Source organism: Parus major, chromosome 11 (genome assembly GCF_001522545.3).
Source record: "Parus major isolate Abel chromosome 11, Parus_major1.1, whole genome shotgun sequence".
Classification (NCBI taxonomy): Eukaryota; Metazoa; Chordata; class Aves; order Passeriformes; family Paridae; genus Parus; species Parus major.
In genome coordinates this window covers 1,346,974-1,360,633 of record NC_031780.1, presented here as the reverse complement: position 1 = coordinate 1,360,633, position 13,660 = coordinate 1,346,974, and the positions used below count along the sequence as shown (strand labels likewise).

At 62.2% G+C, this 13,660-nt stretch overlaps 1 protein-coding gene across 5 annotated transcripts in view; it reads left to right on the top strand.

Annotated features, from left to right (window-relative positions):
* Positions 1-8,515, top strand: part of LOC117245022 (sericin-1-like) — a 10,457-nt gene extending 1,942 nt beyond the window's left edge. The window contains exons 2-3 of one of the 5 annotated variants that reach the window (XR_004499151.1): positions 4,722-4,816; positions 7,532-8,515. Coding sequence is in view for 1 of the 5 variants with exons in the window: in XM_033517316.1 (XP_033373207.1) it covers positions 7,532-7,891 (360 nt within the window). In the remaining 4 variants the exon portion in view is untranslated. Of the gene's footprint in view, positions 1-2,563 lie in introns of those variants that run through there. The other 4 variants (XR_004499148.1, XR_004499150.1, XR_004499149.1 and 1 more) reach the window with 4 other exon arrangements.
* Positions 8,516-13,660: the final 5,145 nt, after the last annotated feature.

Genomic DNA, 13,660 nt, shown 5'->3' with positions numbered 1-13,660 from the left:
TCCCCGGGGTGTCCCAGGGTGATGCCCCGCGGGGTGCGCTCCTCGAGGCAGGGAAAGGGAACAGAGATTGCACCCCCTGGGTGATGTCCTGGGTGCCCCGGCCCCTCCCAGGCTACAGGCGGCTCTGAGCTGCTCCCAGAGCTGGGGCTGGGCCCTGCATCCGTGCCCAGAGCAGGACGTTCCTCCTTGGAGCACGGCAGCCGAGCTCATCCTGTATCCAAGCAACACCTTCATCCCCTCGCCTTTTAATTAAAGCACTTGATGAACTTTCTAATGAGAGCGTGGCAGCCCCGTGGGCTCTCCGGAGGTGCTGCCAGTGCAGGAGGTGAGGTCCCAGCACGGGGGATGAGCTTTGTCCCACTGCCCCGTTCCTGCCCCTCCGTTGCATCCCGCGGCTCACCCGCAGTCCCCGGAGCTCCCGCCAGGCCAGGAGCTCGCTGCTCCACATTGATAATTGCCGGGTTTAATTACTTGGCAGCCAAATGACCTTTTGCATCTTCCAGCGAGGCCATGAAACGTCTCCCGGCGCGGGAGCAGTGGGAATGTGACAGGGCTGACACAGCTTCACCCCAGCAGGGTGACGGGGACGAGGCCGAGGTGGAAACAGGACCGAGGTGTGCAGGGACCCTTCAGTGTCCCGGAGAGCTGGGAACTGCCATCCATGGCCTGCGAGGAGCATCCCTGGGGCAGAGCTCTCCTGGGAGCCCCATCCCGGCACAGGGGAGGGTCCCTGCTGCCCCTTTGCTCTCCCAAGCTGCCTCTGGAGCAGCCTCAGCCCTTCTCCTCCCCTTTTCTCCTGGAAATAAAGCCCCAGGGCTCAGCAGAGGCTGATGCCAGCCCACAGGCCGGGCACAGCCCCTGTGCGCACAGCTCCGTGCGCTCTGCCTCCGCCTCTCCCTCCCGCCGAAAGGAGCCCTTCTCCTGGTGATAATTACGGAAAAGTTCAGTGCTGAGAGAGGCGGGGGGAGGGATGTATTAAAATGCATGCGCACAGCTTGGGCCTCGCAGCAGATGTTGGCATAATTAGAGAGGAAAAAATTATGAAATTAATTTGTGGTTCAATGTAAATTTTGGCGTTGGGGGGAAAGCTGGCACGTGCTCCCTGGCTGCCAGCGGGACCTGCCGGGGGTCTGGGGGAGCACCGAGCCCGGCGAGGGGGCCGAGGGGTGGGGAATGTGTTTGGCAGTGCTGCACCCCGGCCCTGGCACAATGGAGAGGTGGAGAGCAGCCCGGGGAGAGGGATTGTGCCCGAGGAGATGGATCAGCAGCCCAGGAAGAGGGACCACCAGCCCGGGGAGATGAGCTGCCGTTCCCTCCAAATGAGTGTGCAGACAGAGGAGGGCTGGGGAGGAGAAATAAAAAGCAACCGCTGGCCTTGGGTGGGAGTATCATTGACCCCCCACAAATAAATGTTTTTTTTAATACACTCAGTGTCACAAACAGCCTGGGGGCCCTTCCCTATTGGGGGAACATGGTTGGGGCTGTCCTTTAGGGGGACACACCCTGAGGTGTGCAAGGACCATCCTCAAACACCGTGCTGACATTCCCAGAGCACGCTGGAGCCAGACAAAGCTTTGCTTTCCCAACTCGGCTTTTCCCATCCCCTTTTCCCTTGGCAGATGAAGAGGAATTCGAATCTGTCACCTCCCCCTGGGCCCCCAGCCCCCCTGGCTCCGGAGAGGAGGTGCAGGCTCAGGTTAAAGTGCCGTGGAGCATCCTCCAGCCACGGCTCTGCACCGGGCTGGCTTTGCCATCCCTGTGGGTGACGGATGTCCCGTGCCAGGGGACACAACCTGCCACCACCACCTGGGAAATGGGGCTCAGCTCAGGGTCCGTGACGGGCAGAGCGGGGCTCGGTGCTGGACCTTGCAGCCCCACCTCTTGTATGTGACATTTATTCGGCGTTCCCTCAATTGGTGCAGCTGAAGGAGAGGAGGAGCTGCAGGAGGCAGGAGGGGACGGGTCAAGCTTGAGGTCAAGGAAGATGTGTCCAACTCAGCGCCTCCAAAATGCAGTGTGCCCCCAAAACATGCACCCCAAACCATGGGAGAGTCCCCAGCATGGCCCTCAGCACCCCTAGAAATTCTGGGGCTTACAGAGCTCCTGCTCTTCCCAGCTCTGTGGTGCCAGCTTCCCCGGGCAGCCCAGAGCCCCGGGACCCCAGGGAGGGCCATGAGCAGCCCCCATGGGTGCCTGGCTGTCCCTTCCCTTGTCCTCCAGCACAGCCTCGCCAGGGCTGGCCCTGCAGCCCGGGAGTCATTCCCACATCCCAGTTAATCTGTGGAATAGCTGGAGGTGCATCCTTGGGATTTAGCGATGCTGTTGGTGCGCTGCGGTGGGGCGAGAGGAGAGGGGGTCTCCGTGCCCCCCACACCGGCAGCGCTGGGATGCTCTGGGCATCACTTACTGGGAAAGGTGGGACTGGGGAGCCTGGCAGCGACCCCCTGCACCCCTCACCCTCCTCCCGCGGCGCTGAGCAGAGCGGGTGCGACAGCCAGGCACGGGCACCGCGGGCACGGGCTCGTCCTGGTGCCCGTGCGCTCCTGGTGTGATTCCATCTGGCTCCATCTGCTCCGCCCGGGCTCGGCGGGACCGAATGTGGGTCGTGGCGAGCACGGGTGACACAGCGCGGAGCGGCCGGGCAGCAGCTGATCCCCCCGGGCTGTGCGGGCTGTGCCGCCGGCCGGGATTACCCAGCTGCTGCCGAGCTGGCACGGGGACCGTCTCCTCCGAAAGGTTCCCTTCCAGGGGATTACGGATAATGCATCTGGAGCAGCGCTCGCTCATCCAGGTTTGTGATTTATCTGAAAATCAAATTCCAGTAATCTCGCCTGCCATCTGGCCCCCGCGGACCGCCCCGGCGGGCGGGAGGGTCCGGGCGGGGGGCTCCGAGTCCCTCCCCGAGCATCCCCCGAGGGAAGGACGGCGCGGGCTGTGGCTCCCTGAGGTGCTGCGAGGCCGCCTGGGAAGGAGATGCCCCAGGAAGCATTTTCGGGAGGGTGCGGAGTGCCGGGATGTGGGCAGGACCTGGAGAACACAGCTCCGCGCAGGGACATCCCTGTGTCCCTGTGTCCCTGTGTCCCTGTGTCCCTGTGTCCCTGTGTCCCCGTGTCCCTGTGTCCCTCTATCCCGCACATCCCGGGGACCTCCAAGCCGTGCAGGGATATTCCTGCACATCCCTGGGTGCCGGGCAGAGCCCGGAGAGCTCCGTTCCCTGCAGGAACACGGGCAGGAGGAGGTGACGACCCCCGGCCCTGTCCCGCGGCCCAGCAGGGAAGGCAGGAGGGAGCAGGATCCATCCTTTCCCCCGGCAGGAGCGGCCCGGAGGGGAGCCGGAGCCCCCAGCACTCCCCTCCCTGCCCCTCATTCCCAGCTCATTAAGGCTCTCCCATTATTCTGACATTTTGTGCGCGTCACGTAGCGGGAAGAAGTAATTTACTTAGAAGAAATTAAAAGTTCATTTTAATTGAGCGCACACTGCAGTATGCAAATGCGGGCGCATTATGTACACTGATGCGGAGACAAAGGCTGTAATCAACTGTTAACCCTTTCCGAGCCGGCTCCGCGCTCCTCCTCAGCGCCGGCACCGCTCCGGCCACTCCGGAGACCCCAGACCCACATTTGGGATGTGCCCCTCGCCCGCAGCTCCCGGAGCGGAGGGCAGGATGAGCCCCCCGGGCATCACTCGGTGCCGCTGGATGCGGGAGTCACACAGGGATGCCGAGGACCGAGGTGTCCCCAAATCGCTGTGACGCGCTGGGATGGCTCCGAGCCAGCGAGACGGGGTGGATGGTGGGGCAGGAGGTCTCCAGGGGTGAGGAAGGCATTTTGGGGAGCTGGGATGGAGGTGCAAAGGGGATATCCCTGGGGAAACGTGTCCAAAGGCAAAAATACGGCTCTTTGCAGCTGCAATCACCCTCAAATCCAGCAATAGCTGGATAGCGATAGCCGGATGTGAGGGTGGTCCAGCTGCCACGAGCCCGTGATATTCTCAACATCCTGTTGATATTTTTTAATGTTGTTGGGGTTTTTTTTACTACCTGTCAGACCTGAGATTTTTTTTTAATGGCAGTGCAAATGGAACTGGCTCACAGATGCGAGATGACAGCCCGCTGCGGGAGACAGACAAATTACCTCCAACCTCGGCTCAAGACGCCCACAGACTCCCAAACAAAGGGAGACGGTGTTTGGGGGGCTGTGATGAGTTATCAGTGCTCAGCCAGGCTGCCCAGCCTGGTCCTTGGGTGTTCTTTGTGTGCAGCATCCGCGGGGATCCCGTGTGGATTCCATAGGGCACTCCCGCTGCAAAGGGGTTTGGGGGAGGCACAATCTCATCCAACCTCGTATCATGGGTGGATGGCGTTCAAAATCAGAGCAATGTGAGGGCAAATGTGTCCCTTGGAAAGGGACACACCGGGGGTGACAGAGTGGACCCAGCCAGCCTTTGCAGGAGGGATGGCACTGTCGGGAATCCCTTCTCCTTGCTTTGCCAGGGACACATCTGGGATGGGACCCTGCCACCCTGAGGGGGTGACAATGGGTGACTTCTCAGCCCCACACGGGGAGGAGGGCTCGGGGCCACCTTGGAGCTGCCACCTCTACCTCAGCCTCCCTTTATCTGCCCTGTGCTCCCAGGAGCCGCGAGCCCGGTGTTCCCAGCGAGCCCCCGAGGGCAGCCCGGGTGGTCGGCAGGATTTAATCGCTGTGTGTAACCTTTGCAGCCCGGCCCACGTGCCGGCTGGGCGCCGGCTCCGCAGCTCCAGATGGCACCCGGGAAAGAGTTAAGTCCGCTGTGATCAACAGCAAGAAGCAAGTGGTAAACAGTTTTTCTCTCCCTCTGCTAAATTAATATGCAAATTCCCCCCCTTCTCTCTCCCCCCACCCTTGCTTCGAAATTAGCGAGGTAGAATGCTTGGGCTAATTATGCATTCAAACGAGCAGGCTTCGTTAATGTGGCACTAAGAGGAGCCTGAAAATGATTGTGAGACGATGAAATTGAAATTGGAGCACGGCACTTCTAATGCATCTGGAGTCACTCTTGCGTGCCCCGGCAGATGTAACCTGGCAGTGACCGGCAGCTCCCGGGCAGCCGCAGCACCCAGAGCCTCCTCCAGCTCCCCCACCCCGCTCCACAAGCTCCACAAAATCCTTTACAGCGTTTCCCTTGGGGATGGAAGGGTGGGATGGCCCTGAGCACCCAGAGCTCCTGCTGTGGGGTAGGGATGGGGCAGACAACCCGGAGCATCCCCAGGACACGGAGAAGGGTTGGGACTGATGGTGCTCCAGGTGAGCCAAGCAGCTCCTGGCACAGCCCTCGAGTGTCCATGCAGGTCCCCTGGGTGATGCTGGCATCAGCTCCTGTGCTCCCATGGTCTGGAGCACGGCTGGGAGCACCTTCCTCCTTCCCAGGCAGAATCCTGGCCCCCAAGGCAACCGACAGGTCCCGGGCATGTTTGGAAAAGCTCCACTTGTGCTTGCATGGATAAACCTCTGGATGAATGAACCTTCTTCACTCCCAGGGAATCCTGATGGCTGCAGCAGGGTCACAGGGATCCCATTCCCATCTCCACATCCCAGCGGATTCAGTGCTCAGGGATTGTTGGCACACCCCAGCAAGGACCAGGCTGGTGGCACATCCACATCCATCACATCACGAGAGCCACAGCCCCAGGACTGTCCCACAACACCGGAGGTGGCACGGTGGCATCCAGGACCAGGCTGGGGCAGCTCCTATGGGCCCAAGAGCTGCAGAGGAAAAGAGGGAGAAAAAGTTGAGTGTGACAAGAGAAATAGGGAGATGTTTTATTTTTGGGGTTGGGTTAGGATGAGCAGCATTTTTGAGGATGAGCAGCCACCAGCTGCAAGAGGCACAGGGGATGATGAGGGATTCATGGGAATACTGGCTCAGGATGTCACCAGTCCCAGTCTCCTCTGGGATAACTGCTCCCTGCCATCTGCACATCCCTGGATGCAGCCACCCAAGGGCTAAACCTGGCTTCCCATGAGACACAGCAGCACCGTGGGACCAGCAGAGATGGATGTCGGTGTTAAATATTCATCAGAGGTGTAGAATTTACTGGAAGCATCCATTAGGAGGTAACGCCCCATCCACAGCGTGCTCCCGCAGCCGGGCCATGCCGAGGTGGGCGGAAGGCGGCGGGGGAGGGAGACGGATGCTCCGGAGGAGGCTGCGGAGCCGTAAACCAGATGCACTGTTAGGAATCAATGAGGAGCTACAGACTTTAGGCACTCAACCACCGAAATGAAGAGAAGGAATAAACAGACAAGGAGATGAATAACACCCCGGAAAGGAGGGGAAGAAATGGGGGAGCAGCAGGGATACACATCCTGGAGGAGATGATCCCTGGGAGTGGGGTGGGATGGAATGGCATGGTTTGGTCCAGGGGGATGCAGAGCTCCAGGAGCGATGTTGAGCATCCCAGAGAGATGCTGAGCAGTCCTGAGGACACACACCTTGGCAGGGGACGCTGTTGGGCTCGGAGTGAGCTGTGGTGTGCCCGGGCAGGGCCGGGGCCGGGCCATCCCACGGGCACCGGGAGCCGCCGCACCGGCCGCGCTCCGCAGCGTGCCCCGGGGTCGGGGCTGGCACACGGAGGGGGTTGTTTTCCTCATCTCTCCGGTAATTTTTCCCTCTGACTATGATGCATAGCGGTGCTAATTCGGCACGTTGCCATTAATTCCAGCACAGCTGCCGCTCTCTCCCTCAAGGCATTTCGCTAATACTCGGCTTCAGAGCCTCTCAGCAAATTAACATCATTTGTTCTGCAGAACATGTTTTATTTCTACACTACATGCATAGCTTATTACTCCTCCAGAAACTCGGGGTGTGCAGGAGGCAGCACCGTGGGCACGGCCCTCCAGAGCCAGCCCTGCTCCCCTGCTCGCCGTGCCCATCCCTGGGCGGGCACAGGGACACGGCGCTGTCCCCTGTGCCACCTCGCACTGACCCGAGCTGGAGCTGCAGGGATTTTCTCCCAGTGCCAGGATGTTCTGGTGCTGTTGGAACACCCAGAGCTGGTGATGTGAGGGGGGATGGTGGCAGTGTGCTGGGTCAGTCACTGGCTGGCATCTCCTGCATCCCCCTGGCCTGATGCCACCTCTCAGTGCTCCTACATTAAGGGACAGAGGTGACAAGATGTCCCAGGATGTCCAGGCCAGGCTGGGGCTTGCTGGGTGTGACACTGAAAGGAACCAGGAGTCCCCAGCACCAGCAGAACAGCTCAGACCCTTCGGCAGCAGCTCTGGGATGGAGCAGAGCACCTCCCACATGGCCCTTGGTGCTGAGCCCGGGCTGTCGGTGGGGGTGTGAGCTGGGCAGAGTGTCCCCAGCAAGGCAGAGTGTCCCCAGCAAGGCAGAGTGTCCCCAGGCAGACACAGGGTGGGTCCTGCCACCACCCACCAGCCCCTGCCAGTGATCGCTTCAGGTCTTTCACTTTGATTAAGGTTATTTAAGCTTTTTACCAAAACATAAAACCTGATTGTTTGCATAAACAACCTAATTGGATTATAGTGCACAGCATCGCTAATGCCGCGGGCTGGCTGGGAGCTGGCGGGAGCGGGGAGCACCGGGAGCACCGGGAACATCGGGGGCACCAAGGGCACCGGGAGCACCGGGAACATCGGGAACACCGGGAACACCGGGAACACCGGGAACACCGGGGGCACCGGGGGCACTGGGAGCACTGGGAGCACCGGGAACATCGGGGGCACCAAGGGCACCGGGAGCACCGGGAACATTGGGGGCACCGGGAGCTGGGACGGGAAGGGGATTGGTGAGACCCCTCCGTGCCCCACGCCGGGGTCTGCATCCACCTGTCCCCTTCTCCCAGCGGCGGAGGGACCCTCCTCGGGGCGGGCGACAGCCGCGTGAGGACACCGCTGTCCCCCCACGTGGCCCCGGCTGTGCCCTTGCTGATGCCTCACCTGCAAGGCGAGAGGGGACAAAGCCCCCGCTGGTGGGAGGAGGAAGAGGAAGGTGGAGGTGCCGAGCGGGAAGCAGGGGGCCGGGAGCTTTGCAGGAATGCTGCCTGCGCAGCGTTTCCATGGCTGGGAGCTGCAGAAGGCTTTCATGGCAAGAGGCGGAGAGGCTCCATGAATATTTCATTAGGAAAGCAATGTGGTGTGCTGCAGAGAACATCTGGCTGGAGTCCCTGGAGACCCCTGCCTTGTGCAGGAAGCAGGAACTGTGAAATACGGAGGAAAACGAGGAAGAGGGGGAGATGGGGGGATCATCCCGTGACACGGGGAGCGTTCCTGCCCTCCTGGCCCTGCGCTGGGCAGTGCGGGGCGGGCACACGGCTTCGTCCTCTGGGCAATGACGGCAGCTGGAAAGGCTGCGGTGGTGCCATCCAGGAGGATCCTTCCCTGAACATTTTGGGGACCAGACTGCAGCAGGCCGCTGTGTTTAATCCCGATATCCAATGCAGGAATGGGCAGAGCTGCTCCCCCTGCTCAGAGCTGAGTGGCCAGGTGATCAGTGATGCTGGAGCATTGGGATGGGATGGGATGGGATGGGATGGGATGGGATGGGATGGGATGGGATGGGATGGGATGGGATGGGACAGGACATCTCTTGCCTCACTCCTCATCACTCCCAGGGAGATGCTGATGCCCTCAAAGCTGGGATCCCTGCCCTGGCTCCTGCAGGTGATGGGTGCTGAGGGAGGTTTGTCCTGCTGGGGTTGATGCAGAGTGGACATCCCCAGGCACAGCCAGGGTCCTTAAGGGGTGCAGAGCAGCAGGAACCAGGGTGCTGTGAGATTTGGGATTGCCAGCATCTGTTTTCCTTCAGTACCAGCTCCTTCCCCCAGCACAGGCTGGGTTTGGTGCTTGGGGACCCTTTTGCAGTCACTTCAGTGCCAGTGCCAGTGCAGCAGTGATGCCACGCTGTTCCTGCCTTGGGAATAGCTCCCACATTGCTCCTGCACCCCGGGCAGCCAGGAGGACACACAGCAGCACCAGCTCTCTGCCCTGCACCCTCAACCCCCTCAAGGCTCCCCACTGCCCCCCACACCTCCAGCCCCACACAAACACCCACTCACACCCCATCTTCACCGGGCATCGTGTGAGTCATGGCACCACGAGCTTCCTGCTGCCCTGCAATCCTGCCCTTCCCTCCTCTTCCTCTTCCCTAGCATGGTGATGGATTTGGGGGCTCCCTGCCCAGCCTCCCTTTCTCCTTCTCACCCAGGCACCAGGCTGTGCTCCGGGGCAGCCCCGGGCTGGGAGCAGGGCACATTTCCCACGTGCCAGCACTGCTGGCGGCAGGACTTTGGCTCGCACCTCCCTTCCTGCAGCCTCGCCAGCCCCGGCCCCTCCGCCGCCGGCAGACAAAGCCCAGCCACACAAAGCCACAACCTCGCTGGCCGGCCCCGCGTGCGGCAGAGCCTCTGTGCAGCCCACGGTGAGCCCGGCAGTGTGACCGCCCGTGCCACGCAGCGCTGCGGGCAGGGACGGACTGCGGGACAGGCCGGGCAGGAGGTGGAGGGAAGGACAGGCAGGAGGTGGAGGGAAGGACAGGCAGGAGATGGAGGGAAGGACAGGCAGGAGATGGAGGGAAGGACAGGCAGGAGATGGAGGGAAGGACAGGGAGGAGATGGAGGGAAGGACAGGCAGGAGATGGAGGGAAGGACAGGGAGGCCGCGGGCAGGCTGCGCGGAGCGGAGCCGGCCGGGATGCGCAGCCTGGCGCAGACACATGCACGCACACCCACACCCGGCAAAACGAAGGCAAATACCTCTGTCCTCTGCGGCTCCTCCGGCTGCCGCCCGTCCTGCCTCGGCCACGCCGTGCCTCCTCCACGCCGCCCGTCCTCCATGTGCCCACGCCGGGACGCGCTGCCAGAGCCTGCTCTCCGCCGCCGGTGGGTTTTGGCCCCCGCTGCCTGCTGGCGTTTTGGCAGCCTCGCCGCTCCAGCGATGGCATGTGTCCATTATTTTTTTTTTTTTTTTCCCTCTCTCTCCCTTTCACAATCCGTCCTCCCCAGCCTTCTCTGCCGGTGCCTCCGGAGCCGCCTGCGGTGCCAGCTCGCAGGGAAATTGGCAGCGAGCGCGGCACAGGGATCCTCCCGCAGCTGACGGAGCCCTGCCAGGCGCAGGCAGCCCTTCTGCCAGCCACCAGCCTTGGCACGGGGGGCCGGGGGGCCGCGGGGGGCTGCCGAGGCTTGGCAGCCCTTCCCCGGCACTGCGCGCCCCAGCCGCCGCCACGGCTCCGCTGCCAAATGCCAAATGGGGGGAGGAAAAGGGAAGAAGGCAGAGAAAGGAGTTGGCTTCGCCGTGCCCGGTGGCGGGGACCCACCAGGGACCCCTTCCCTTCGCCAAGGCCAGCTGGGCGACGTCCTCATCCCTCGGCGGAGGCTCCGGAGCCCGTCCATGGTGCCGGCGTGGCGTGGAGAGGCTCAGTCCCGTCTGTCCCAAGTTGTGCCCCCAGCCCAGTCAGGAAAGCCCATGGCAGGGATGGCAAGCGCCGCCGCAGACCGGCGATGCTGCGTGGCGAGGACGGCTCCCACAGACACACCTCTTACCCAGCATCCGTCTGCTGCACAGGGGGGCCCGGGAAATTGGGAAGGGGAGAGCGGAGGAGGGACTTCTGGCGATGGGTGGGGGTTTTGGGGTGCCCTCTGGCCGTGTGTCGCCTGGCACGGCCATCTCAGCCTTGTGCAGCCCCAACTCGTGCCAAAATCCTGGCCCCGGTGGTTCGCTCGTGCCATGGCTCCATCCTGGCCAGCCATCGGCGTAACAGCCAACCCTGCTTTTCCGGCTTTTCTTCCCAAAACTCCTGGCTTGGGTGTCTTTTTTGAAGGTAGAAGTGGGTACGTGGCTTGTGCCTCCACCGGAGCGTGGATGCTCCGGCTGCCAATGCCTTTAGAGGGCCCCTAAGGCCAAGGGACACAGACAAATGGGAATCGCCAGGCAGGAGATGGGGAACAGCCCAGTTCCTGCTCAGTTTCTCCCAAAATTGCTCCTTTACTGGGAGCCACATTCACTGGGAGGCACAGGGGTGTTGGACCAGGCACCAGGAGCACACAGACAGCTGTGTCCATCCCTGGTTGACAGCTTAACCCCCAGTTAGGGATGTTTAATGGAGTCGGCAGGAGGAGCCAGGAGCCCTCCATGGGGCAGGACAAGGTGTGAGTGGGTCACACTGACCCTTCCCATCCTCCTGCCACCCTTCACCCACTGTCCCTGGGTGGTGGCACATGCCAGGCTGCGGATGTGGCAGCTCCTGGGATGGCAGTGACTGCGTGTGCCACAAGAATATTCCCGGAGCCATCCCGCCGTGCCCCGTGCCCCCATGGCCCGGTGGCTGTCCCCGGCCTGCCCGTGTCACACGTGCGCCTGCCATTTCCTCAAATAAGCAGCTAATCTCCATCAATCATAATTCCGGGCAATTATCATAATAGGGCCATTTTGCACTTATCCTCGCCACGTGACGCAGGAGCCACTTAGGGCTGCACTTCACGGCGAGCAGCTCGGAGCTGCTCCTGTCCCCGGGGAGTCCCCATGGCAATCGTGTCCCCTGCGGGCCCCCGGGGACAGAGCGGCCCCGCAGCGGCTGCAGCAGGGAGGGAAGGGATGCTCCTTCTGGGAGGGATGTGGGCAAGGGGGAACCTCTGAACCACGGAGGGAAACAGAAGGAGATCTTGTCCCTGCCACCCGCCACGGGAGCAGCAGCACAGGGTTAAAGCCTGGAATGGGGATGCTCAGTCTGCTTTCTGTCACAATAGAGCAGTGTCGTGGTGCCACGTGGGCAGGGGACAGGGCCAGCACCCCCTGCTGACCTTCCGCTGCCTGGCGGGGAGCAGCTTGGGGAGGCTGGGAAGTGGTGAGGTGGGGGATTAGGGGCCAGCAGATGGATGCAGATCAAACATTTCACTGCTCCTTGTTTACAACACCCTCCTGGGCAGCCATCGGGGACCCCGGCACTGCTCTGGCTCTGTCCTTCCTCGGGCTGGGGCAGCATGGGGATAGGGACACACTGCCCATGGTTTTGGGGTGTCCCAGTGGGGATGGGCAGGCTCCCACCTTGCTGTGCTGTGTCTTCACTCCAAGCAGTGGAAACTCCCAGTGCCCCCATCCCATCCCATCCCATCCCATCCCATCCCACCCCAGAGCCCTGGGATGAGCTCGCAGTCACCCTGAGCATTCCCACAGCCCAGCAGAGTGTTTGTGGTGTTTACACCACCCCACTAATTACTTTCCTTTTATTTTTTTTTTCTTTAATAAATACGGATGTGCCACAAGTAAACTCCAGCGCAATAAAAGCTTTCTGCTGGATCCATAATTAATCACCGAGCTGAGCAAGGCGGGGAGGGCAGGCGGAAAAGCCTCCTGCTGGTGCGGGCTGCGGGGAGGGACCTGGGAAGCCGTGGTGGCAGCCTGGGGACAGCGCAGTGCCCCGGGGACCATGGCAGCAGCCGAGGCCGGGGGTCTGTGGGTGGGCAGGGCTGTGCTGCAGCCGGCTCTCGGGTTCTGCTCCAGCTGTAAGGGCACATCTGGACTGTCCCCTCCCAATGCAGATGGGGAGCTGCTCCTTCCCTCTCTCCGGGAGAGTCCCCACGGCTCCTCCCGGCTCCTCCCGGCTCCTCCCGGCCCCGGGAGCAGCCTGCAGCCCCACAGTCCCGGCCTGGAGGGCAGTGACCGCGGCTGAGCATCGTCTCCGGGGATGTGGCGGGCTCCAGATGGCCGCTGGGCACCAGGTGCCGGGGGCCGGAGCGGCAGAGGGTGGCTGGGGTGACATCTGCTGTGCACACGGCCAGCTGGCCTGCCACCATGGTGGGGAGCACTGCCCTGTCACCCCCACGGGGCGGGAAGCCGCTCCTGGCACATCCTGGGATGTCCCAGCTCTGTCCCCAGCACGTGTGTGCTGTCCCTGCCAGTCCCTGCGGCACCACGGGGGTGCTGGAACCCCCCCACACCCCGGGGAGGGAGCTCATCCCTGCAGGGACCTTCTGGCACACGGGAGGGTGCACAGGGACACTGGGGTGGCAGGGCTGGGCACACCTGCAGTGAGGTGGCACCTGCTGGCACTGGGGCCACCTGGAGCTGCTGGGAGTGTTGGGAGCCTCCGGCAGCAGCTCTGCACGGGACTGGTGGGTGATGGGGAGAGAGAACGGGGTGTAAAATGGGAAGGGTGTGAGAGCTGCACAATGGGGACACAGCTGTGGCATGGGGAGGAACTGGGGAAGGAGATGTGGGATGGGGGAATTGGGGAAGAAGGTGTGGGATGGGGGGAATTGAGGAAGGAGGTGTGGGATGGGGGGAATTGGGGAAGGAGGTGTGGGATGGGGGGAATTGGGGAAGGAGGTGTGGGATGGGGGAATTGGGGAAGGAGGTGTGGGATGGGGGAATTGGGGAAGGAGGTGTGGGATGGGGAGGAACTGGGGAAGGAGGTGTGGGATGGGGAGTGTGCAGTGAGGAGGAAATGGGGACAGGGCTGTGCCGTGGGGATGGAGCTGGGCCACAGCTGAGAGACAAAGAAGGATCTGTGCCATGGGGACCACAGAGATGGGGATGGAGTGGGAAGGGAACTGTGCTGTGGGGAGCTCTGCCACAGAGAGCCGTGCCATAAGAAGGGAGCTATGGAGAGCTGTGCCATGAGGAGAGAGCTGTGCCATGATGGAGCTGGGGCCGTGAAGAGC